This window comes from Canis lupus, chromosome 2 (genome assembly GCF_048164855.1).
Source record: "Canis lupus baileyi chromosome 2, mCanLup2.hap1, whole genome shotgun sequence".
Lineage (NCBI taxonomy): Eukaryota > Metazoa > Chordata > Mammalia > Carnivora > Canidae > Canis > Canis lupus.
The window spans coordinates 64187355-64211333 of NC_132839.1; the positions used below are offsets into that span (position 1 = coordinate 64187355).

A 23979-nucleotide genomic window follows, 5' to 3' on the forward strand; every position below is an offset into this window, starting at 1 on the left:
CCAGCCCGGTGCTCAGCCCCGTGCCGTGCAGCGGCAGGTGCACATCCTTGGGCCCCCGGACACCTCCACCCGTGGGGTCAGGGCCAAGCCTGTCCTCTGGGGCCGGGGACCAGCGGCGCAGAGGAGAGCCCTGGGGGTGAGCCCCTCACCTCTCACGCCTGGCGCACCCGAGGGTCCCCTGGCCTCACCCAACCCCTGCTTGGAGCCTGGGCAAGGAGCGCCCTTCACCCAGCATGGCCCTCACCCCCAGGGACTGAGGCCTCTGGCGCAGGATGGGATGAAAGCACCACAGACCTAGGTGCACTGGAAGGACCCCATGGACATGAGTGCTCTCAGTCTTGTTCTTAATGGCAAAAGGTTGTCACAGCCCAAGTGTCCATCAGGAGATGGTGGATGAACCCCAAAAGCAACCAGACAAAAGGCCCAAATAGTGTGATTCCACTGACACAGAACGTTCAGAGAAGGCAGATGCGTGATCTGTGGCCACCAGTGAGGAGTGGCTGCGGAGGAGCCTGTTGGCACACTAAAGTGCTGGTGGTGGTGGTGCATAGTAAGTGGCTTGTATGGTACATGAACTGCCCTTCAGTAAAGCAGCCCTTCCTGTGCACCTGATCCCAGGCCTGTGGTGTGCACCCAGTGACCACTGGCAGCCCCCTCCATCTCCCATGCAGGGATTACCTAGTCCACTAGGCTGCTACAACACTGCAGCTTTTGTCCCAACAAGACCCTTCTCCACACCTTCTTCTCCCGCAGCTGCTGTGCTACTGGTGCTCTTTTGCAGCAGGACTCCTAGAGTGAGCTGTGCATTTGCCCTGCACCTCCTCTTCCTGTGACACCTGCGTCCACCCAGGGGTCCCAGTCTGTCTCCCATCTACCGCCCTCGTCTCAGTGGATGGGACGTCTGTCCTTCCACTTATGCCAATGACCTGGGGGCCCTCTCAGCTGCCTGTCTCCCAGCTTCTGCCCTCACACCCCTAAAGTCCATTCACCTCACAGCAGCCAGGATGGAACCATGCTGCCCACAAGCCCGCCTCTCCAGCACCATGGCTTGGCTCCTGCAGCCGGGCTTCTGCAGGGAAGGCGGCTCCCAGCCCACCCTTGCTACAGGCCCCTCCCTCTCTCTCCTTAGGCTCCTCCACTGCACCTGCAATGCTCAAAGTGCTCAGGCTTCCTGTCACACAAGGTCCGTAAGCGTTATTATTTTTCTCTTTGCCCCAGAACATATGCTCCATGAGAACAAGGATCTTTATTTTGTTTCGTGATGTCAGGCACCATTCAATATTGAATGGTGAATAAATAGTTAGCCCAGATGAACGTGTTCGGACCTAGAGGATATTGTAGACGAACCAGGTGGGACTTTCAGAGACGAGGAAACCCAGCAGGACGAAGCACTTCACGTGCCCATCCAAGGCACGTCATGACCCATGTGTGGAAAGGCAGTGACAAAAAGCAGTGGAAGCAGAAGGGCTTCATGTAAACAGTTAAAGAGATAAGGGAGAAGCAGTTTTCTTGGTCACAACATCACAAGCTCAAAGCCAATGGCATGAAATCTTTAACATAATAAAAGGGAGAAAAACCTGTCAACCTGGATTATATATGCAGTGAAATATCGTTCCCAACCTGAGTTAGGTTGAAATAGAACACTTTCAGACAAAGGAAAGCTGAGTGCATTCATTGCTGACACATGTCTGCAATGGAAGCATTGTTATAGTAAGTTCTTCAGAGGAGGCAGACGCTAGCAGGTGCAAACTTAGATCTATAAAAGCAGTGAAGAGTGCTGTAATGGGCAAATGTGGGTGAGTATAAGATCTATTTTGTTCCAGATTTCTTTTATAAATCATTGACTACTCACTGAAAGCATAACAACGTATTGAATATGGAACGTCTGTAGAGGAAAATACATGGCAACGGCAGGGTGCAGGGTCAGAGAGGCAGTGAATGTCCCAGATTCCTATGTTTACATGAAGTGGTATAATATTTAAGGGCACTTGTGGCAAGTCAAAGAGGTACATTGAACTAGGGCAACTACAGAGGTAGAGCTAAAAAATCAACAGAGATAAAACAACAATTCTTAGTCTATAGGCAGCAGATAAAGACAAAAGATAACAGAACAGACTGGATGAACAGAAAACAAATAGAAAGACCACAGATTTAAATCCAGTAATAATCATTACAGTACAGGTCAGTGGTTTAGGGGCACTGGGTGGCTCAGTTGGTGAAGCATCTGCCTTGGGCTCAGCATGATCTCAGAGGGGATTGAGTACTGCGCCTGCTTGCAGTGCTCTCTCAAATAAATAAAATCTTGAAAAAAATGTCAATGGTTTAGACACCTCAATTGAAAGGCAGTCATTGTCCAATTGGATTAAAAAGACCCAAGTGTATGCTGTCTACAATAGAAACATACTTCAGGTTTAAGACTTGGGTTGGAAGCAAAAGGATCAAGAAAGAGGTAACATATGAACACTAAGCAGATGAGGGTCAGAGTGGCTGGGCCCACGTCAGAGATGTTACCAAGGAGTGTGCTTGTGCCTCAGAACAGAGATTTTCAAGTGCATGAAGCAAAAGCTCATAGGCGTAAAGGGGACATAGACAAAGTCACCTGTAAACTTCAAGAACTAAAAAGGAGGAGATCAGTCGGTAGAAGAGACTAGCTGCCCATCATGAACTGGACCTGGCTTGCACCTGCAGGCCGTGCCCTGACAGCAGGCAGATGTGCTTTTGAAGTGCACATGGAACACTCACCAAGGCAGACCTAAAACAAGTCTGTAACTTAAAACGATTGAAACCAAATGGAGTAGATTTTCCAACAGAATTAAATTAGAATTTAATAACAGAAAAATATCTGGAAAGTCTCCAAGTATAGCTAATAGGCTTCTGTAATCTGTGGGTCAAAGGAAAAAAAAACCACAATGGAAATTATAAAATATTTCGAACAGCATGAAAATGAAAACAACATTAAAATGTATGGAATGTTTATATTAGAAAGGAAAAGCCCCAAAGCAATAATCTAATCTTCCCTTTAAGAAGCTAGAAAAAGAACAATTAAACCCAAAAATGAGCAGGAGGAAGAAAACAATAAAGTACAGAAATCAATTACACAGAAGACAGGCAAACAATAGGGAAAAATCAATCAAGGACCAAAAGTTGGTTCTTTGAAATGATCCATGAAATTGATAAGCCTCTAGGTAGGTATCAAGGGAAAAGAAACAACAAACCACCAATATCAGGAATGAGAGGGAACATCACTACAGATCCTACAGACATTAAAAAACTAATAGAGTACATTGTGGACAACCTGCCCAACAAAGTGCCAGCAAGTCCAATCCAGCATGCTATACACAAGACCAACACCATGCGCTCAGGAGGCCTGTTCAACCGCTCAAGAATAATCATGCAATTGTCAGTGTCACCCTTATCAGAACAAAGAGGAGCCTTATGGTAATTTCATTAGATGAAAAAATTAGCATTTGACAAAATTCAACGTGCCCTCATGATGGTAACTCAGGAACGAGGAGTGAACTCCCTCAACCTGATAACTGCACCTAAGATAACCTATAGCCGACAGGGTCCTTCATGGTGAGAGAGGATACTTCCTCCCCAAGGTTGGAACCAGACCAGGGCTCCATTCATACTGTGCTGGAGGCTTTACCCCCACAATAAGGGGAGAAAATGGAACGAGAGGCATGGAGATTAGAGAGGGACAGGCAAATGGTCTTTATTTGCAGATGTTACAACCGTGTACACAGAAAATGCTTTATAACACAGCAAAAAGCTACCAGAACAAATGAGCTCAGAAAGGTCACATAATACAAGATCAATATAGAGGATCAATCACATGTCTATGTCACCACACTGAACAAAGCAGGGAAACGATGAGATGACTTAGGATAAACAAAATGCACCCAGAACCCTGATGCAGGTGAGGTCTGGATATAGAGGACACCGTATTCACTGGCTGGTGGCCTCAATGTAGCTGCAATTTTTAAGTCCCTGTGGCGGACTTAATTGTCGCCCTCACCCAAACTCACGTGGAAGCCCTGACCCCCCATGTGGACTCTATTTGGAGGTGACCAAGGTCACATGAAGTCATGAGATGGGTCCTCATCCAACACGACTGGCATCCTCATAGTAGGCAGGGTCAAGGCCATGGGAGTGCACAGCAAGAAGGCAAGAAGGCGAGAAGGCTGTCCACGAGCCAGAAAGAGGCGGGCAACCGGATCCGACGTTGGGCTTCCAGAACTGGGAGAAAAGGCTTTTCTTTTGTTCAAGCACCCAGTGTGTGGGGTTGTTATGGCAACCTGAAAAGACGATCCCCAGGTTGATCTAGATTCAATGCAATTCCAATTAAAATCTCAGCAGACTTTTTTGGGGGTACTTTTACAAGCTGATTCCAAAACTTATGTGGAAATGCAAGCAGTCAAAACAATTTTGAAAAAGTAGAAAATATGTAGAACAAAAGGGATTCATTTGTACTGTACTTTACAGCTGCAGTGACCAAGATACTAGGGTGCTGGCTGAGGACAATCCTAGGGCTGTTATGCAGAGGAGAGCTTCCAGAATGGACCCAGAGGAATACAGCCAGGGGAGTAGCATTATTTGACAGAGACAAAAAAACCTTCAACAAATGATTTGGAACAACAGGATGAACACGTGGGAGGAAGTGGTCCTCAGCCTCTTCCTCACACCGCACACAGAAATTCAGTGCAGTGGGTTACAAACCTAAACAAAAGCTAAAACCAAATCTTCTAGAAGACAGAGTATCACTGGGACCTTGGAATGGGTAAATATTTCTCAGAACACAAAAAGTCATGAACCGTTAAGAGTGAATTTTACTAAAATTAAAACCTTTGCTGGTCAAGTAACAGGCAATAAAGTGCAAATACACGTATCAAAGGATCTATGTCCCAAATATGTACTGCATTCCTACAAATAAAAGTCATCCAAACAAAAAATGGGCAGAAGACTTGAAGAGACACACGACTAACCAATCAGCACATGGGAAGGGGCTCAGCGTCCTTAGCCATCAAGGAAATGCCAGGTAAGCCCATGGGGAGGTGCCAGGGCATACCCACCTGAGCAGCCAGCATGAAGAATGATTCCACCAAATGCTGGCAAGATGTGAACCGACTGGAGCAGTCACACACTGCTGACGGGCATGTACACCGTCCCCAGCATTGTGGGAGAAACCTTGGCAATTGAAAGTTAAATAAATGTGCAGCAGCCGTGTGACTCAGTTACTCCAGACTCCGTTACTTCCACACATTTACTGCAGAGAATGGAAAATAATGTCCACAAACAACTATTCCAGCAACATTCATAGCAGCTTGATTTGTAGTAACTAGAAACTGGACACAAACCAAACGTCCACAGAGAGAATGGACACACTGTGGTGCATGTCAAGTGGATTACTCCTCAGAGACACAGGAGGACCACTGACACACGTGGCCATGTGGATGCCCCTCAGGCATCTGCTGAACCAAGTTAGGCACTGGGAAGCACATGGTCTGTTTCAATACACAGGAAGCCAAAACTAATCTGTGCAGATCAAAGTCCCAGTGATGATCATAGGTACAGCCTCCTGGGGCCTGGGGGTGCTATATACCTGGGCGTGGTGCCTACACCTGGTACACGTTTACCGAAGCTCATCACACCGTTTCGTGAGAGCCGGTGTTACAATAGGTGCAATTGCTACGTCAGTGAAAACACACAGGGAGCTAAAACAGCCAACAAGATGTCTCGAATCTAAGGCACCCAGGGCCAAGTGCCGAGGAGGCACAGCAGGTGGAGATACGGCTGAGGCGAGTAGGCATGTGCATACAGGTGCCTGGCCACACAACCGTCTACTTAAAATACCCAGCAGCTCCGCTCAGAACATGTGAGCCTGTGCGTGGCGGCTTCATCTGCGAACAGCCCAGACATCCATCCCCAGTGTGGCTGTAACCAATCACTAAGTTCCGGTCACCCTGTGGCTGCCCCAGAGGTGAGCGGCTTTTACCATGACGTGGCCACCACAGTGGACCAGGAGGGACCTGAGGGCAGGAGTGTTGTGGGCTACACGCATGTGCACACAGGCAGGGTATCCTCATGGCTTTGTGAAGCAGGAAAAGGGGAAGTGGCACAGGTGGTGGTCAGAGTGAGGCCAGGGGGGCAGGGGCGCACAGTGGAGGGCATGGTGGGAAGAAGCCCCTGCCTCCCTGCACCTAACCTGTGCTCTGAGCAGGGGCTCTGTGTGGAAGAGGCTGCTACCCTCAGCCACTTGCACATGTACCAGGCACTCAGTAGCATCATGAGGCCAATATGCACTGGCGAGTCAGGGGAGAGCCCACTCAGCAGGCCCAGCCACCCTCGCATCCCCTGAAGCAGAGTACTGCTGGAGCAGGGCTCTGGGATGAGGCACACATGGGTGCAACTGTTATCACAGCAGAGCTGCAGGGGCTGCTCCGGGGAGCCCTAGGACCCACCCTGCCAGGGGCTCCTGGGGCAGGACTAAAGGGGTCTGGGGTGAGCAGACACAGAGAGGGTGTTAGAATGCACAGCAGCTTCCACCTCACACAGACATAAGAAATAGAAAACCCTTTTATTAACAGGTTTTACATTTACAGTTTATTAGCTAATCAACATCAACATGCAAAAATAAGCGCTAAATACAAACCTCTACGGTATGGTTTTGTGTAAACTACAATGGTTCATTGGATTTGAAAAGTCATCGGTGGTTACTTGGACTGAACTACTAGTTTCTGTAACGAACAGCATTCGCTCTACAGTTACGGAGCCGTCGGCAAGGCCTCTGCAGAACTCGGTCCAGTGGATTTCCACGTGAATACATTCTCAAGCAGGAAATAAGGCGGCACGAATGACGTGACATTGAACCTAGCACACCCTAAGCCCGCCTGGCGGCGGCACAGGTGCAGCCCCATGGGCCCAGCTGAGGACGGCCACCAGGGCGGGCGGAGGCGGGGTCGGGGGCGCGGGAAATCACCAACTCCTGTTTCCCAAGCGGCCGAAGCTCCCTCGGCGGCGGGAAGGTCTCTCTGAAAGGGGAAGGCGTCCAGTAGCTCACGCGCTTCGGAGTCCTAGCAGCGGCATGGCTGTCCCCTAGCACGGGCATACGGACCCGACCCTCCCTTCCTTGGAGTACCCATCGTCGCTCACTGATCTTTGGTCGCAAGAAACAGAAACGCAGGCAGGCAGGGGCACGCGGGGCGGCCCAGCCTACATGATGTACACCTTCTCGGCTTGGGAGAAGTGGAACACTTCTTTGGTCCTCGGGCAAACGACTTTGTCATCTTGGCGGATGGACAGCAGAGACTGAACACAATGTGGGGGGAGGGGGCATGAGGGCACGCAGCCACCCACCCACCGCTGTGGGGGGTGGGGGGCTCGGCTTCCCTCGTGCACACCACCTCCTGGTCCCCACCACCTCCACTCTCCAGGGGCAGCACAGGTCTGAGTCCTCCGTACCCGGGGCCAAGACCTGCCCCTCAGGCCCAAACCTGGAGCCCACACCCCATGCCCAGCAACCGTGCCCCACACCCCACACCCCGCAGATACCTGGTGCACACTTAGGACTGCCAGGCATCCCCTCATGCCTCCCCCCACATTCCCAGACCACACCTCTTGCCCTTGTCCCACCCTGGCCTTCCCCCATGTGGCCCCTGTGGCTCCTCACATTGTAGCCGTAGACGTAGCCGTTGGGCAGCATCATGGGCGGGTTGTTCTCATTCATCACGTCACCCGAGATCTTGCAGACCAGGCGGGAGTTGGCACAGTGGGCCATGGGCAGGGGCTGTGCCAGCTTGTTCAGGGAGCGGCTGCAGACGGGGCAGTCGGGGCTCTTGGAGCTGCCGTCCTCCTTGTAGCACTGTCTGCATTCAGGTCAAGGAAGGGTTGTGCGGTGGTGGAAGGCACCCCTGCTGCCCTGTGCCCCTCAGGGCGGGTCCCATCATGCAGATGGCCACTAAAGCAGACAGCCCAGGGTCCGCAGGGGCCCAGGTGTCACACTCAGGGGGGACCCTTGGGAGCTGTGGTCAGAACCCCACAGCTCTGATGGCAGGGGAGCTGCTGTGGTGCCACCACATGCATCTGGAAATAAGAGGAGACACTCGGCCGGAGGCAGCTGGGGCACAGACCAACAGAAGTTGGAGCAAATTCTCAGGAATCACCCTGGGAAACTGTTCCCAATGGCGCCCAGTCCCAGCTGCCAGAAAGGAAGCCAACATTGGCCTTGTGGTCATCATGCAATGTGCCCAGCAGTGTGTGGGGAGTGAAGCCTCAGTGTGCAGGGTGCAAAGGTCTCTACAGCCCTGTGAACCACCCCGGCTACCCCAGATGGGGCCTCAGGTCGGAAAGGGCACATGGGAGCCCCTGGCCGCCAGAAGGATACGGTGTCTTTATCGCCGAGAGGCCAGCCTGCAGTGTGAGGGTGAACACAGAGTTGTTCCCCAGCTGGTGCAGCCGGTAGTTGTCATATCGGAACTGTTGGATGAGCATCCGCCACCGGGCCGGGTCCAGCAGGTCCTGGAAGAGACAGGGCAGAAGCATGTTGGGGACACTGAGGGGGACGGTTCATGGAAGCACACTGCCGTCCCCACCAAAAGCAAACAACAAACTGTTTCCATGCAGGTGAAAGGCAACAGAAACCACAGCCCCCCGAACTGACGGGCGCCCACTGGAGAACAATGCGAGGTGCCCACAGCCTGGACTCCCAAGTCTGCTTAACGGACCGCTGATGTATCCTGCACAGACACAGACGCTAAAGGGCGGGGGTCCGGTGGCCTCCTGGCAAGAGGGGGACTCAGTGGGCAGAAGGATGGCTCAGCACGGGTCAAAGCACCGAGGCTTTGGGGGAACAGTCTCACTCCAGAAAGTAACTTGCTGGGCCAGAACCGCCCCTGCCTGGAGGCTGGAGAACCTCGGGACAGGACTTGAGCCTGGTCATTGTGTGTCCCAAAGCTTCCCAGATGCAAAGTCAACACAGGCTGGAGGGGAGGAGGTGCGGGGTCAGGGGAGCACCACAGGGCTTAGGGCAGACATCACGCTTAACTCCAACATTACAAAAACAGGTCTTTAGTGTTATTTTTGTCAAAGCAAAGCCACAAAGGACTCAGCGCACATTCCAGGGCTCCACACACCCCACCCCCTGCGACCCTTGGCCTTGGGACTCCGGTGCGGCCACCTCTCCCTGACCAGAGCACTTCGTCCTGCTTGTCATGTGACCCAGGCAGACATACCTGTGACTTCCTGCCACAAGGGGCTGAGGGCAAGGGCTCTGTCCCCTCAGCATGGCATGGCACTGCATCGGCACATTCCTGCAGCGTCCCGGGCTCCCTTCCTGGGCCCTCCCCTGTGTGTGCACCCTGGCTGTCCATGTCCATAGTGAAGAGGCTGTGTGGCTGTAGGCGGTGCCTACGCCAACAGCCTTGATGGCTGCCATGGCTTCTCTTCCACGCTGCCACAGTGCCTCCCAGGGGGTCAGCTGTCCAGTCCTTAGGCAGTGGAGAGCAGCATGCCATCATGAGGCATATCTGGTGAGGACTGGCCCATGCTCTACAGATGCACCCTGAGTGGGCATCTCACTCTCTAGGGAGGCCCTTTTCTGCACTTCTCACAAACCTCCAGAGCACAGAGGAGAAACTGTAGACGCTGTCAGTTAAACCAAGTTCACGTTCATTCCTGCAGAATCTCCATGACCCGAGGATTTATTACAGGACATCCCTGATACCAAAGAACTATGTGAGTCCCATTGGGGTGGAGAAGCTTCCAGATGCCTCGCAGAAGGCCTGTGGCCAAGTGTTCCAGCCATCGGGAGCTCAGCTGGGCCTCCTGGCAGGTGCTGATGCCCACAAAACCACAGGGGCAGGTGGGCCTTGGGCAGAGCCCACCATCAAGGCTCAGGGAACAAGCCCAGTTCAGCCCACAGAGAAGGCGGTTTCCTTCACTCCTCCTCCAGGACAGCCACATCATGGGTGAGCATCTCCCACTATGGATGGGGTCAGGTGTGGACCTACAGGCACATGGGGTCGCAAGGGTGGGGTCTTCGGGAACTAGTTTCCTTGTAAAAACAGAGGAGGAAGAGGGCTTCTTCTAACCCTGCCAAGGCCCTGATCTCGGGCTTCCTGACTCCAAACAGTGGAAAGCAGCCTCTGAGTCTGGGATTGTCATAGCACCCCAGACACACGAAAACAGAAAACCAAGGGTGGACCTGTAGGTGTGGCCACAGCCGGGAGAGCGTGGGGGTGTGGCTAAACAGAGCCCATGCAGCGGGAGGAGCCCCAGCCTGCAGAGCAGGGTGGCATCGTGCAGGAGTCATGGGGAAGGCAGCATTAATGCACAAGCACACCAGAAACAGGACTGACACTGTCCCTAGGCCAAGTAATAAAGGCGTGCCTGGCTTCTCTGGACACATTTACAGTAAAACATGGGAACAGAAAAATGACGTAGGGATGGAGCTGCTCATCTAAACAAAGCAGGACTTGACGATTTGGAAACTTCCCGTCTGTGTTGCAAACCACGAGAAAGCCGCCCCAGAAAGAACACCATGGGTGTGGCCGAGTGAGGCTTTCTAAGGACAACAGTGTGGACATGACCAAGGGCTGATGGCCAAGGACCCCCAAGCGGGAGGAGCCAGAAGGAATGAGGGAAGGCTATCCCAATTCCTAGGTTCTCCAGGAACCGGAGCTCTTCAGCTCAGAACACAGGACATCTTTCAAGACAAGGGAAGGACCCCAAAGGCAGATGAGAGATTGTGAGGGCTGCCCTAGGTTTCCAAAGGTTTCCAGCTGTCACCTGGTTTCAAGAAGCCAGAGGCCCTGCCCGGCAAAGCCGAGTGGGCTGGCCAGTGATGCTGCATGATGACGCCCCGCCCAGATCCTTGCACGGACCCACAAGGCCAAGGGGAGCAGGGGAGAACAAACCCTGGAAGAGATGGCAGAGGTCAGGAAGGACACTGGCAGTGGGAGAGAAAGGTGAGGGCAACAGGTGAGGCACTCAAGGCTGCAGCCTCTTGTGCATTGTTCTGATCCAAACTTCTTACTGGCAAAGCGGAAATGCCAGGGCCAAAGCCCAGTACAGTGTGTGTCACACCCCAAGCAGGAGCACAACCACAGACCAGGTCCTCCCCAGCCCCGAGGGCCCACAGGCACAGGTTACCTTGTACGGGGAGATGTGCGTGTCTGGTGGGAAGGCCAGCATGCCCATGACCTGGCGGACCTCGTCCAGCTGGCTCCCCTCAGCCTGACTGAAGTGCTTTCTTGCATGTCTAGAAAACATTTTGGGTCGTTTGAGTTTGCTTTTTTACCTTTAAGAATTTGTGCTCAGCATATGCCAAAGCCTCAGTGCCAAATGAGCCCCACCTCTGTGACCTGGGCCAGGGTCTGTCAGGACCTCAGCTCAGCAGGACCCCCTTCCTCAAAGGAACAGAGACGGGGACTTGGCTCAAGGCACCCAGCACAGAATCCCATTCAGAAAACATCCAGAGGCATTGACCCAACTGAAAAGGGCACCTGTCCAAGCCTTTACAAGTGACCCTGGTGTACATCAACCCACACCCCATGGCACGAATTATCAAAACGCCCCCCCTTCCCCGCACAGCCCCAGAGAACCCAGAGACAGTCCAGCTCTCCCAGTTCTGCAATGACTCCCCATCCAATTTCCAGAGACAGAGCCAACCCCCTGAGTGTACTGGATAGAATGGAGCCTGGGTGCCAGGCGTCAGCACCCTGCTCCTCACAGGCAGGGCCCAGCCAATTTAGGGCAGACCTGCTGGACACTCCATGCTTCATCCCCCAGAGCCTATGAGGCCTGTCCCATCAAAGTCAAGAAGGCAGTCTGCTCCCTGGTAAGAACCGTGAGCCCCTCTCTACGTACCTCACGGCGTCTAGTCTCTTGTTCTGCCGGATGAGTTCAATGAACTCCTGAATCCTTAGGCTGAACTCCAGGCAGCTCTGGGGGTAAAGACAAGACAAGGCTTGGGGAGAGTCACCAGAGCCATGCCCACAGGCTGACCCCACCAGACCAGCTGGACACTGCACACCCCGCCAAGGAAGCTTAGAGCCACCAGGGAGATGGGTCTGATAATAAAACTGTCATCTCAGCCCACAGTCAACTTTCCTGGCTGTGATGCACGCGGGCTCAGCCTTCCAAGCACAGCAGAAGCAGTGCTGCACCCGGGGGCCGATGGCCCTGAGTGAAACCCATGGGCTAGGCTTGGGAATGGCGGGACAGGCAGGCACGGGCATGGGTGGGCAGCCAGGCTTCACCCGAGGGTAAGCAGCAGCCACGCATCACCATGAGGATGCTGCAGGCTGTCAGCAGTTCAGGGGGGCGTGGGACACGACTTCCCAGGTGAAGCAAGTGACCCCATGAAGACAAGTCTCCTTCCCTTCATGAGGACAAAGCAGCTCTCTGGATTGTTTCACTGTCATGAAGTCGTAAAAGCACGTGGGCACGCACTCAGACCCTTCCTTTAACTGTATTTGGCAACTTCAGCCAGAAGGACCTTGCCTCCGTTGGCCTCAGAATTCCATGAGGCATCCCACCTCCACCTGCTCTGGGAGATGGAGGCTAGCCCTGACCTGGGGCCTGACACCCAGTGGGAGGAGGCGGGAAGGTGGTTCCTCACAGAGTGTGAGCAGGAGCAACAGGAGTGGAGCAGGTGAGGGAACCCAGGTCCCTGAGCCGGGACTGGGTGAGGACTCTTGGGGTGAGGGTGAGGTGGGGACCGTCCGTAGTGGGACACCTGGGGGGAATATTCGGGGCAGAGGAAGAGCCTGACAGTTCAAAGACCCTGGCAAGAGTGGGTAGGACAGGAGGCACACAGAGCTGGAGAGTTGGTCACAGCAGAAAGTGGAAGCCCCAGGATCTGAGGAGGGCGCTGGAGTATGACAAGTCTGGGATAGCAGCTGCTAGGAGATGGTGCCAGGCGGGGAGGTGCTGCTATGCCAGGTAGCTCCGTGTCTGATAGGCATCCGTCCAACAACTTCACACGGGGTTCTGAGGAGACGCTAACTGAGTGCTACCAGTGGGGTCATTTGTATGGATGCTAACTCTGCTATCCTAGCAACGTCTAATCTGAGTTCAAACTCTTGTGGCTGGGGATGGGAAGGCAGGCAAAGTGAACTCTTGTAACTTAAGACAAAAAATTGGATCTTACAAAGATGGTAATTTAAACCATAATGTCTCCAACATGGTTTCAGAAAACACTCAGTGTTTCCAATCAGAAACAGAATATGTAGAATTAATAGAACAAGAGAAAAATCTCTGCGTTTTCCACTCATTTGCCATCCTGCCTTCCACAGTATCTGAGTCATAAGATGACGTGGACAGATATTCTACACGGCAAGTCCATCGGTCAGACCCCAAACATCTAACTCTTACACTCGTGTGCCAATAGTGGAATTTCCTACCCGAGCCTCCGTGCGTGCACACTGGCATTCCCATGAAGCACTGCAGCCAGACTGCGAGACCGTGCCCTCTACCAAGCCCCTGCCCTGTTCCATGGACATGAGGGTGGCGCACTGGCTGATGTGACCTACCTTGGAGCCTACCAGGCTGTCAGAGGTGAAGGTGCAGAGAGCCCCCCAGCTGGTGCCCAAAACGTCCACACCACAGGTCCTCAGAGCAAGGCATGTTTTCCTGGCCTGGCCCCTCCTCCCCTGCCCTTTGCACCAAAGCAGCAGTCTGTCCTGACACCCAAGTGGATGGAGGAGATGCCATGTGCTGAGTGGCAGGCATGCCACAGACCAGCAGACAGAAAGGAGGCCCCAGCCCCAGTGATGAGTTCCCTTTCAAGGCCAGACCAAGAGGCCACGAGGCAGAGACCAGTGGGGAGATGCCCTGCCTCCCCAGGGCAGCTGATGATTGCCGCTTCTGCACTCAGGGGACACCAGGAGGGAGCCGCCAGGTGGACATTCTAGATGGACAAGGTCATAGTAAACGACATGCTACAGCTTTACACAACTGACATGTTTAAACATGTTCTAATATCTTAACAGCTCTGTTCTAGCAGGTCACCTTCCAAACAGTTCACTAACAAGCAAGTACGTATGTACTAAACTTAGGTACTTAGACTCAAACATAAAATACCATGACTCCAGGTGATCATGCCAAGCACTGAGGGCTGAATACATTCTTCATGTGCTACCTGCAAAAGGCCTGGCGCTTGCACATTTGTGACCCATCCAGCTTTCCTGACACGCAGCACATACACTGTTGCTTCAACTGTCCATAAGCTCTGGAGATGGGACTTGATGCAACAGATATTCACTCAGCACACCTGTGGTCTTAGAAATATTTTCTAACCACAGGACACATGGGTCTCAAAGTTTCTTTTCTTGCCTAGAATCTCATGACTGCTGTGAATGATCCATTGTCGTCAAGCTCCTGTCCCCGCCCCCCCCCCCCCGGCCTGCATGTGTGAGCTCCCATGTGTACACACACATATGCACGCTGTATGGCCACTCTGGTGCCCTACCCTGCTCAGCTGATATTTTGTAACAAGCACGTTTTTGTGTCATTAGCTTGTCTCTCCAGTTAAATGGCCAGGTAACAGGAATCTGCTATCCATGGATTCGGCCGCCTGCCCACCCCACTCCCACAGCAGCTGCGAGGCCCCGCCTGGACCCGGCCTGTGTGGCTGTGCCCTCGCCAAGCAGCAGTGTTGTCTGGAGGTACCAGGGCTTGCAGAAACTACCTGTCGGGATGGAAAGCCTACTTTCCTTGTGACGGGGTTCCCACTGTGCGGCACAGCTATGGGGGCTGCAGCAGGAGAGCAGGGTGAGTGTTACATACCAATTCTGGCTTTCCTTTTATGGTTTCCATACCAAGATCCTCACTCTCTTTAGGGGAGCCACTGGCCACTCTACTTTTCCGTCCCGTCTTCACGTCGTGCTCGCTTTGGCGGCCCTGAGTGGCAGAGAGCGTCACCCTTGGCTGGTGACTATGTGCACATGACAAGCTCAACCGGGGAGAGGTTAAAGGTGCTCGGTTTAGAAAACAGAAAACAAACAGTTTTTCTAACGGAGGCAGGGGAAGGTTAATTGAAGTTAAACATTTCTGCAAGCCCCATGGTGACAACACCTATCAGTAAGCATGTTTAGATTCTATAATTTATGATTAAGTGTCAATCCGTGAAGCTGCTTGTGGGTCTCAAGAACAGCTGTATTGGAGAGTATCCCAGCCTAGAACTCTGCCCGATGGACAAGGCTTCTGGAGGGGGCCTTCCTCTATCAGTGACCAAGGGACTAGGGGCAGGACAGACCCAGCAGCAGCTAACAAGCTGAGCACACGCAGGCAGTCGGCACCTCGCTCCTTCAGAACCTCATGCTCAGAACACATGGCCAAACCATAATGCAGAAGGGGGTGCACTTTTCAGGGATTTTACCTAAAACCCAAACACTGCAACCAAAACAAAAATCCTGAACCCACACCAAACCCAACAACCCCACCCTCTGACCCCGAAGCACAGAACTCCAAACTCACAGGTACAGGCGCGTGGGTTCCGGGCAGGTGCCGGCCCCGCCCCTGCCCCGCCCCGCCCTGCGAGCCTGCACACCTTCATCTTGCGCAGACGGGACTTGTTGTCGTGGCACCAGGCCAGGCAGGTGGCAGTCTCGCGCCTCTCCAGGGACTCCTCCACTTCTTTGGCCGTCAGGAACATCTCGATGTTCACCAAGTCCTTAGGGGAAGGAAGCAGTGTGCGCTCAGAGCACTGGACGCCCGGACCCTCCCGGGCTCCCCTCTCCCTGCACCCCTGGATGCCCCCCTCCAGCATACCCCACCTGGGCAGTTCCTCCAGCTGCTCCTCCAGGTTGAGGGGCCCTGGGACAAGGGGCAGGCCCACAGCGGGCGGATGTCTGCACACTGGCCAGGGCCTGCACTGCACTAAGTAGGATACAGTATCCCCAGCACAGGTGGAAGACTATCCCAAACCAAAGCCCCAACCCAGACCCTTAGGGGCCCCAAGCAGAGGCCTGAATCCATTTTACCCTTCACGATAAACCTGGGAACCCCAGCAACCCATACCCTCACTGTTTTGTTCCCTCCAAAGATGTACGTGAATGAGATTTGTGAGAAGGAGCAGCAAGGCTGGATGGGTAGGGCTGTCTCTGCCTCCCTGTTTACTCTCTCCCTTTCTCTGCTGCCTATGGAGTCACATTTGCTGAGCTCTGGAGGATCCAAGCAGAGCAGGGACCCAGGGTCACAACATCCACAGGGTGCTCAGGGCCTTAAATCCCCAACAAAAGGTCAGAGCACAACCTCCTTGCCACGGAGGCGGGGAAGAGAGGACCATGCTTGTATGCCGCCAGAGGAGGGGGAGCAATTTGAAGGAAACAAATTTCAAAGGATAAATTTCTCTCCCATCTGGAATGACTACAGCAAACATGGTTACTAAAGCTCAGTTTCTCAGAGAAAGGAGGGGTAACATCCAACACAAAAAATTCCCTTGAATTCTCTTCAGGTATGTTCCAGTGACTCTCAGGCCTCACGCCGAGCACCTCAGCACGGGGAAGCACAGCACATGGCAGCTTTCTTGCCACAATGCCTCCACCAAAGGTCTGCCTGGGGCCAACTGAGTTAGGGGCCGGCTCACTACAGGGCTTGCATGTCTATGCAGCCACAGCCGTGTCCTGCTTCTCCCAGAAGCAGTGTCTGGAGAAGGAACACAGTCCTTCTGGTGAGTACAGCATAAGACGCGAAGTTTCAAGTATAAAAGTAACCATGGTGAAAGCCAGAAACTTTTGTTTACATGGCAAGAAGTACATTATGGCTAACAATGCCACAGTTAAAACTAGACATTCATAGTGAACAAGAAAAAAATACTAATCAGAGTGCCATTATGTGGCAACCAAAGGCCAGCAGAGTTACTGCTCGGTGTATTGCCATGGATAAGTAATAGCTGGTTAAGGGCAGGAGAGCCCCTGAACAGAAGGCAAGGGCTGTGAGGTGTCCGGTCGGCACACTGTACCACAGCTCAACAATGGGCAGTCTGGGGTGGGTCACACAAGGGCTCCCAGACAGATCCCCAACCTCACATGGCCAGAGACCCCACGAGGCTCTGCTGGCCCCACATCCTGACTGCCAGCCTGTTGGGGCAGCCAGGTCAGACAGGGGCAGGACTGACCCTGCATTCCTTGGCCCTTCCCACCCCCATACTTTACCCTTCTGACACGGGACCTGACAGGGAGTGCTGGGCACCGCAGCCAGCACCCTGGCCCTACATCATTTCAGAGGTCAGCTGCTCTTGTGAACCATCTCTCTGGCATTTTCACTTTTCTAGAACCTTCCCACAGGAAAATGCTAGGTCTCCTATATGAGGGTCATCTTTCTCTCCTTATTTCCCATCTCTAGTTTTCAGTTTTGCTCTTCTGCCTGTGCCTCAGGGTCCTTGGTCTGTAAGGCCTCAGGGTCTGGCCTCTGACATCTTTCTCCTGCTGATGTTTCTCAGATATTCATAGACCTTGGGGTGTTAAACCAGATGACCGGAGGTGGGACAACATGGCTCACACACACCACAGCTGGAAATGATGCCAGACTACCAGGTGTCCGCCCCACGTGAGATTCCAGCACTGTGATTTCTAATTCAGAAGGGCCAGAGATGCCAGCAAGGATATGCTTGTCCACCAAGACCGAGGCTCCGAGTGGTGAGGCACACAACCCCCATCTGGGCTGACCCCATGGACTCTCTCTTCATGGCATCTTTTGACAAACAGAAGTTTTAAATGTTAATGAACCTGATATATCAGCCTCTTCATTGGTGACAGCACCCCATCCTGTCAGAAGCCCTCACCCCACCCCCAAGGGCGTGAGGTTCCTCTTCTGCTTGCTTCTAGAAGCAACCTTAATTTCTATACATACTTGTGAAGCTGGAGGTTCCACATGGAAATCTCACAGTGCCCCCTTTACAAGATATCTGAGGTGTGACCACCCCCATTACCTTGAATCACACAGGACAGCCTCCTGAGTTACCTATGGCCCCCATACTCTGTTCTTCACAGAGCAACCAGAGTGAGCCTATTGAACTCAACCTCTCCCCTCCCTACCCCGCACCCATCTCAGTCAAGGGGAAGCCCCACTCTATGAGTTCTGCAGGTGCTCAGACCCCCATCTTAGTATAGGGCAGCTCCCAGGTCTGTCCTGGGAGCTTCCTCTCATCTCTGCAAACCCACCCCAACCAACTTTCTGAAAATCACTAGCCCTCCTGCCCCTCTACCCTATGCACCCCTGTAAACAATCCTGTTTGACCTCATGCCTCTCTCCCCCTCAAAGCACACATTCCTCCAAGCTAGGAACATTTGGCCACAGCCTCACAGTAGCAGGGAAAAAAGGGATGGGGTATCTGTGAGCACCCAAATGACTACTGCAGATGAACAGGCTGTGCCAAGCATACACAAGGTCAAGAGAGCTGGTCAATCAGGTACAAGCTGGTCATGCTAGATAGGGAAGGAAGACAGGGTGAGGGATCTCTGGGTACAGGGTGGAGACCAGGGTTGGGGAGGCAGACACTACCCAACAGCAGAGAGGCAGCTCCCAGCTAAACCAGCCTGAAGACTAGAGAAAGGTGCACATGGGTCTGTGAAGCCCTGGTACTGGGAATGAGAGCACTGGGTGACCTCTACCCCATGCCAGGATGCCTTTGCCACTGCCAAGCAGCCTTCTTTCTGAAGCTCCAAGCTGCCTGGCTTGCACGTGCACTGAAGGTCAGAGCATTGTCCATTCCTACACCTGTATCATAGGTACCACTAAAGACAGACAGATGGAAAACGCACCCCACCCTGGAAAAAAGATCTCACACCAGTAAAAACAATCACAGGAACACACCTGGTATATAAATATAGAATGGGAAAAGTTCCCTTCTGCGTTCTTCCTCATAATAACATGTTGCCAAATGAGAAGCACCCTGAGTCGTCACCTTAGTTCAACCACTGGATCTGGATCACCTTTGCAAGAAGGGTTTAGCCCTTTCTACCCAATCCCAAGAGCTGCTCTCCAAAGTGCTAGCTTGCACAGCTCGCAGCGAACTGGCACATTCCAGGATGGCCCAGCCCTGGGGAGGTGACAAGAGGCCCCGAGTGCATGCCCACCTCGATGCCGCTCTGGCGGGCTAGCTTCACGGCTGTGTTGTAGTAGCCACAGCGCAGCAGGTGCTCCACCATCATGCGGTCCATGCGCTTCCTCTTCCACATGCTGGCTGCTGCGGGCTGGTCACTGCTATGCTCTTTGAGGTGCTCAATCCTGCGCTTGCACAGCTTGGCACTCTCATCCTCCGCCTGGATGGACTCCACCGCCTGAGACACATAGCAGAGACTGCTCAGGATAGGACAGTGACCAGGCTGCCCCGACCTGGAACACTCACCAACAGGAGGCAAGGAAAAATCAGGCGAAAAGGAGGGGATGTCCCCGCACTCGGTGACAGAAGCAAATGGGAGAGCTGTCCTCCCACCCCACCCCCACCCCAGCGCCACCCAGGTTTGGCTACACCTGTTGTTACCTCACACCTACCGCTCTGTGCACTTGCACCTTCTCTTCAGAGATGGTACTTCTTTATGTAGTCTGGGGCTATGCTACCATATACGTATGATTTTAAATTTGTCATGGCTTCCTAGTTAATTAAACGATGTTATTATTTTTTGACTTTCCATCTTTTATATTCCTTTCTCCCTCAAAGTCAAGTTTGTTCAAAATGAACATGGCTCTGTAGAAATGTTGTGTCAGCACTGTCCCGGATAGCAGCTGGCTCTCCACTACTTGACGTGTGGCCAGCACCACAAGGAGCCGGATTCGTAATTTCCTTCACTGAGGTGTGGGTGTCATGCCTGGCTGGAGGGGCCAATGCACAGCACACACCCAGCACTCTGGCCGGCCCGCATCCTCAAGCAAATGCCACTCCCCTCTACCTTCCACTTGCTGCCAGGGTACCTGCTGCTCTTTTGGAACTGGTTTTCTTACTCCAGCGTTTTCAAGATTTTTCTCTCTTTTCAGTTTAGTGATGTGAAATCCTAGGTAGATTTATTTATCCTATCTAGGACTCTGAACTGGTGACTTCCATCAGTTCTGAAAATCTGGGCACTCTTGCTCCTGTGCCATCCCCCTTGACTGAGGTCACAGAGCTCTGGTCTCTGAGGCTTCCCACTCTCTTAGGTATCTCTGTCTTTTTAGCACTCTCTGCTGTATTTTTTTTTTTTTAATACAATTCATTCATTCATTCATTCATTCATTTATGATAGTCACAGAGAGAGAGAGAGAGAGAGAGAGAGAGAGGCAGAGACACAGGCAGAGGGAGAAGCAGGCTCCATGCACCGGGAGCCCGACGCGGGACTGGATCCCGGGTCTCCAGGATCGCGCCCTGGGCCAAAGGCAGGCGCTAAACCGCTGCGCCACCCAGGGATCCCTCTCTGCTGTATTCTAGATAATCTCTTCACACCTACCTTCCAGCTCACAAATTCTCTCTTTAGCTCTGATTATTAAATGCTAAAAAGTTTGTTATAAGGCAACATCTGAGTTTTTCATTTTCAGTTATTTATACTTTGAGTTTTATTTGGTTTATTTTAAACTCTCAATCCTACTTCATGCTTTCTGTTCCCTGTAAATATTCTCAGCTATTTAATCTTTAGATGAAGTAGAGGGTGGTATCTGAACTCTGTGTGGTGTGTGTTGTTTCTGCTACACCTCAGCTGTGGCATCCTTTGAACCTGGTGACCCTACGTCACCAACGTGATGCTCTGATGGTGTCCTCCACCTGAGACGTACGTTTCTTGTGCCTGGTGCCTGGAGGCACCACCAGCCAGGGCCACGGACACTATGTTGAAGAGGAGGGGTCTTGGCTTGCCCTTATCTGACAGGCAGTTCTACCGGGCCCCACTGCCCACCCTAGCCTCCCCACCTTGGCTGGCCCCAGTCATGGGGCCCAGTGCAGCCCCACGGGCAGCCAGGTGGGGGCAGGGGCAGGAGGGGGGGCTTCTCTCCTCCGGGCCCCTGACCTTGGGTTCTGATGATAAGCTTTGTGTTTCACAAGCCCTTTGATACATTCAGTAAGATGTTTTAAAATACCTTGTGGCATTCTTTGGGTTGTTCAGAGGCACAGTACTGCACTCTACCTACCTCTCCCAGAAATGAAAAACTCTCCATGAAGTTCTGAGGTGAAATTCTAAAAATAACAACTCATTTGCCTCCCATCTGCATGTGGAACCCCCTGAAGCCAGACCTGCAGGAACAGGAAGCCAGCCTGCCAGCCTCAGAGAGGCTGCAGAGCACAGCCAGCCAGGAGGGGTCGCCTTTCCCCACACACTCAGGGTTGCCCCCAGCTCCTGCAGAAGACACCCTCTCTTCGGGATGGCCTGGGCACACAGTAAGGCTGGGCCTGTGAAGCCATGTGACAGCCCGTGTGGAGGCAGGCAGGCAGAACGGTCCAGAAGCAATACTGGCCTTCCTCTTGAGGACGCTGAGCTTCTCCACCACACCGTCCAGGAGGCTGACTACGGAGTCCACGGCTGGGCAGCTGCTCAAGGTCTTCTCCAGCTCGGCTACCACCATGGTGACGTGGCTTGTCTCGCGGTCAATGTTCTTCTGAGCAGCCCGAAAGCGTTTATTCAGGGTCTCGTAGGGCACCTGGAGAAGAAAGGTCACTGGTGTGTGGGATGACCAGACCCCTTCACAGCATCTGTCAAGCAGAAGTCCTTGGCTCCCAGCACTCAAAAGCCTGACTAAGGCCCATAGAAGGCCTGTGTGATGGAGGGTCCTTCGTGTTCCTGAAGAGGACGCTAACAGAAAGGTGCAAACTGTCCCCAAATCCAGAGCTGATACAGCTCCATTCTTTCCAAAGGGCACACTGACAGAATAATCCCAAAGTTCATCCAGAATAACGGTTAAGGAAATGACCAAAATCAGAGTAGTCCCAGGGGCGCTGAGGACGCACAAATGAGTCAGAGCATCAGCACCAGCAGGAAGCTACAAGGGCGTACTTAACTCCTCTCAAACCATGCTCCTTTGCCCCCAGTCACAAAAACCACCTTTCCCTACAGAACACGTCACAGATAAAAGACCCATGAAGGGATGACATGTCGCTGTGGCCCTTCTGTCCTTCCAGAGACAATGGTTGCTGACACTCCTCCCAGCCCTGCTCCTCAAATGCTGCTCACACAGCATGGCCACCCTGGTGACCAGCAGGTCACTGTGGAAGTCTTGCTTTGCTACAAACCACACTAGGCCAACACTTCCCTTAGAGTGGTACCCAGTGATGGGGAAGGACCCACTCCCAAGGGGCACTGCCAGCGACAAGTGCCAGGCACCACGTGCAGCAAGGAGGAGCATGGGATTCCCAGGAGCAGAGACACCAACGGGACAGCACAAACCAGAAGAGCCCGGCCCCGGCCAAGGAGGGGCCACTGCAGCAGGTCTCGTCTCCAAGACCTGGCCAGGCCAGTACTGAACTTGCACCAGCTGCCACTCCCTCTTCAAGCTCCCCGGGGTACAGGTGGCAGCGGGTAAACAATCCTGTCCACACCTTGGGTCTTACCAGCTCATGAGGCAGAATGCCATAAGACAAGCCATGTACTGCCACGTGGGCAGGGCTCATCCCCAGCAGCTGAGTCTAACAGCCTTTCATGGTAGCCATGGTCTAGCATAAGCAAGACAGGAGAGTCTCTGAGACAAGAGGAAGCAAAAGGGCTGCCCTTAACATGGAGTGGCACCCACAACACCAATACAATGTCACCTGCATCTGAGGTCTATCACCTAACCAGGCCTGTCCTGGCTTCACAGGCCCTCAAGAGTCTTCCACTCTTGGTGCGAGGATCAGAATGAAACTTCGAGGAGATGACCAGACAAAGACACCCACCCCATCCTCCCTGTCCAAAGGAACAGGCACCCTGCCCAGTTTTGGGAAAGAGCCTCAGTTTTGGTAAACATATCTCATAACACAGCACAGCATGCAGACCTAGGTGTGTGCATTTAGGAGACTCCTCCTGGACAAGAGGGGAGAAGCTATCAGTAGAGGCCGGGCATTGGTGGGATGCTGATGTGTGCATCCTCCCTTTCAGAATCTTGGGTTATTTTCAGAGCTCCCACCTAATTCAGGGGCCCTGCAAACTGTCTGCAAGGATGGGCGTGTGTTTCCAATCTGACCTGGCTGACACTTTCATACAACACAATAAAAAGAATTACTAAGAAGTGAACTGAAACAAATTCCATGATGCATGATAACAAAAGCTTCAAAGTCTTATTCTCAGATTCAGATGTTAAAATTACATTCAATAAACACCGTAACATAATTAAATGCCACATAGAGCATTCAGCAGGAGACAGTACGGTACATCTCTGGCTCTCCACAGCTGAAAAGCCAGGTGAGAAGCACATGAGCACCATGACACATGCTGGACACAGCCATGTTCCTAAGGACCAGCAGGTCTCTGGTGTGGTCAACAGCACGAGACTCACCAGAGTGGCAGGTCTCAGCGTCCTGCCTTCCGCAGATGACATCTAGCCTGAGGCCCATCCCATAGAGCCAAAGGGGATGTAAAAGGAGACTCCAAAGCAAGAACTACAGGCTTAGGATCTCCATTTTTAACTTTTACCCAAAAAGGAAGCAGGAAATGCTCTAGCATTCACCTCCAATCCATGGTAGATATTGTTAAGGTTACAAAATCAATTATTTTATCTCTCTTTTTTTAAAAAAAGATTTTATTTATTTATTCATGAGACACACAGAGAGAGGCAGAGACCTAGGCAGAGGGAGAAGCAGGCTCCATGCAGGAAGCCCAACGTGGGACTGAAGGCAAACGCTCAACCGCTGAGCCACGCAGGCTTCCCAATTACTTTATCTTTTGATGAAAGAAGTGAACTCAGGATTTCCTCCTCTTCTGAGATGCACTGCTAGGGGCCATGAGCCCCACCAAGCTCTTCCACCATGTGGCCTGCATCTTCCCCCACACCTGAGTCAGTCCCCCAGCCTACAGTGCTGAGTCTGACCTCCAAATGGCTGTCAAG

At 52.7% G+C, this 23979-nt stretch overlaps 1 protein-coding gene across 2 annotated transcripts in view; it reads right to left on the minus strand.

The window, feature by feature from the left end:
- Positions 1–6558: 6558 nt before the first annotated feature.
- Positions 6559–23979, minus strand: part of MAEA (macrophage erythroblast attacher, E3 ubiquitin ligase) — a 36178-nt gene continuing 18757 nt past the window's right edge. Inside the window, exons 2-10 of one of the 2 annotated variants that reach the window (XM_072804650.1) lie at positions 21421–21603; positions 19080–19283; positions 15551–15673; positions 14788–14901; positions 11866–11942; positions 11149–11257; positions 8384–8517; positions 7670–7865; positions 6559–7308 (exon numbers count right to left, since the gene is read on the minus strand). In XM_072804650.1, coding sequence (XP_072660751.1) covers positions 7213–7308; positions 7670–7865; positions 8384–8517; positions 11149–11257; positions 11866–11942; positions 14788–14901; positions 15551–15673; positions 19080–19283; positions 21421–21603 — 1236 coding nt within the window. In that variant the 3' untranslated portion in view covers positions 6559–7212. The remainder of the gene's footprint in view (positions 7309–7669; positions 7866–8383; positions 8518–11148; positions 11258–11865; positions 11943–14787; positions 14902–15550; positions 15674–19079; positions 19284–21420; positions 21604–23979) is intronic. The other variant, XM_072804661.1, reaches the window with a different exon arrangement.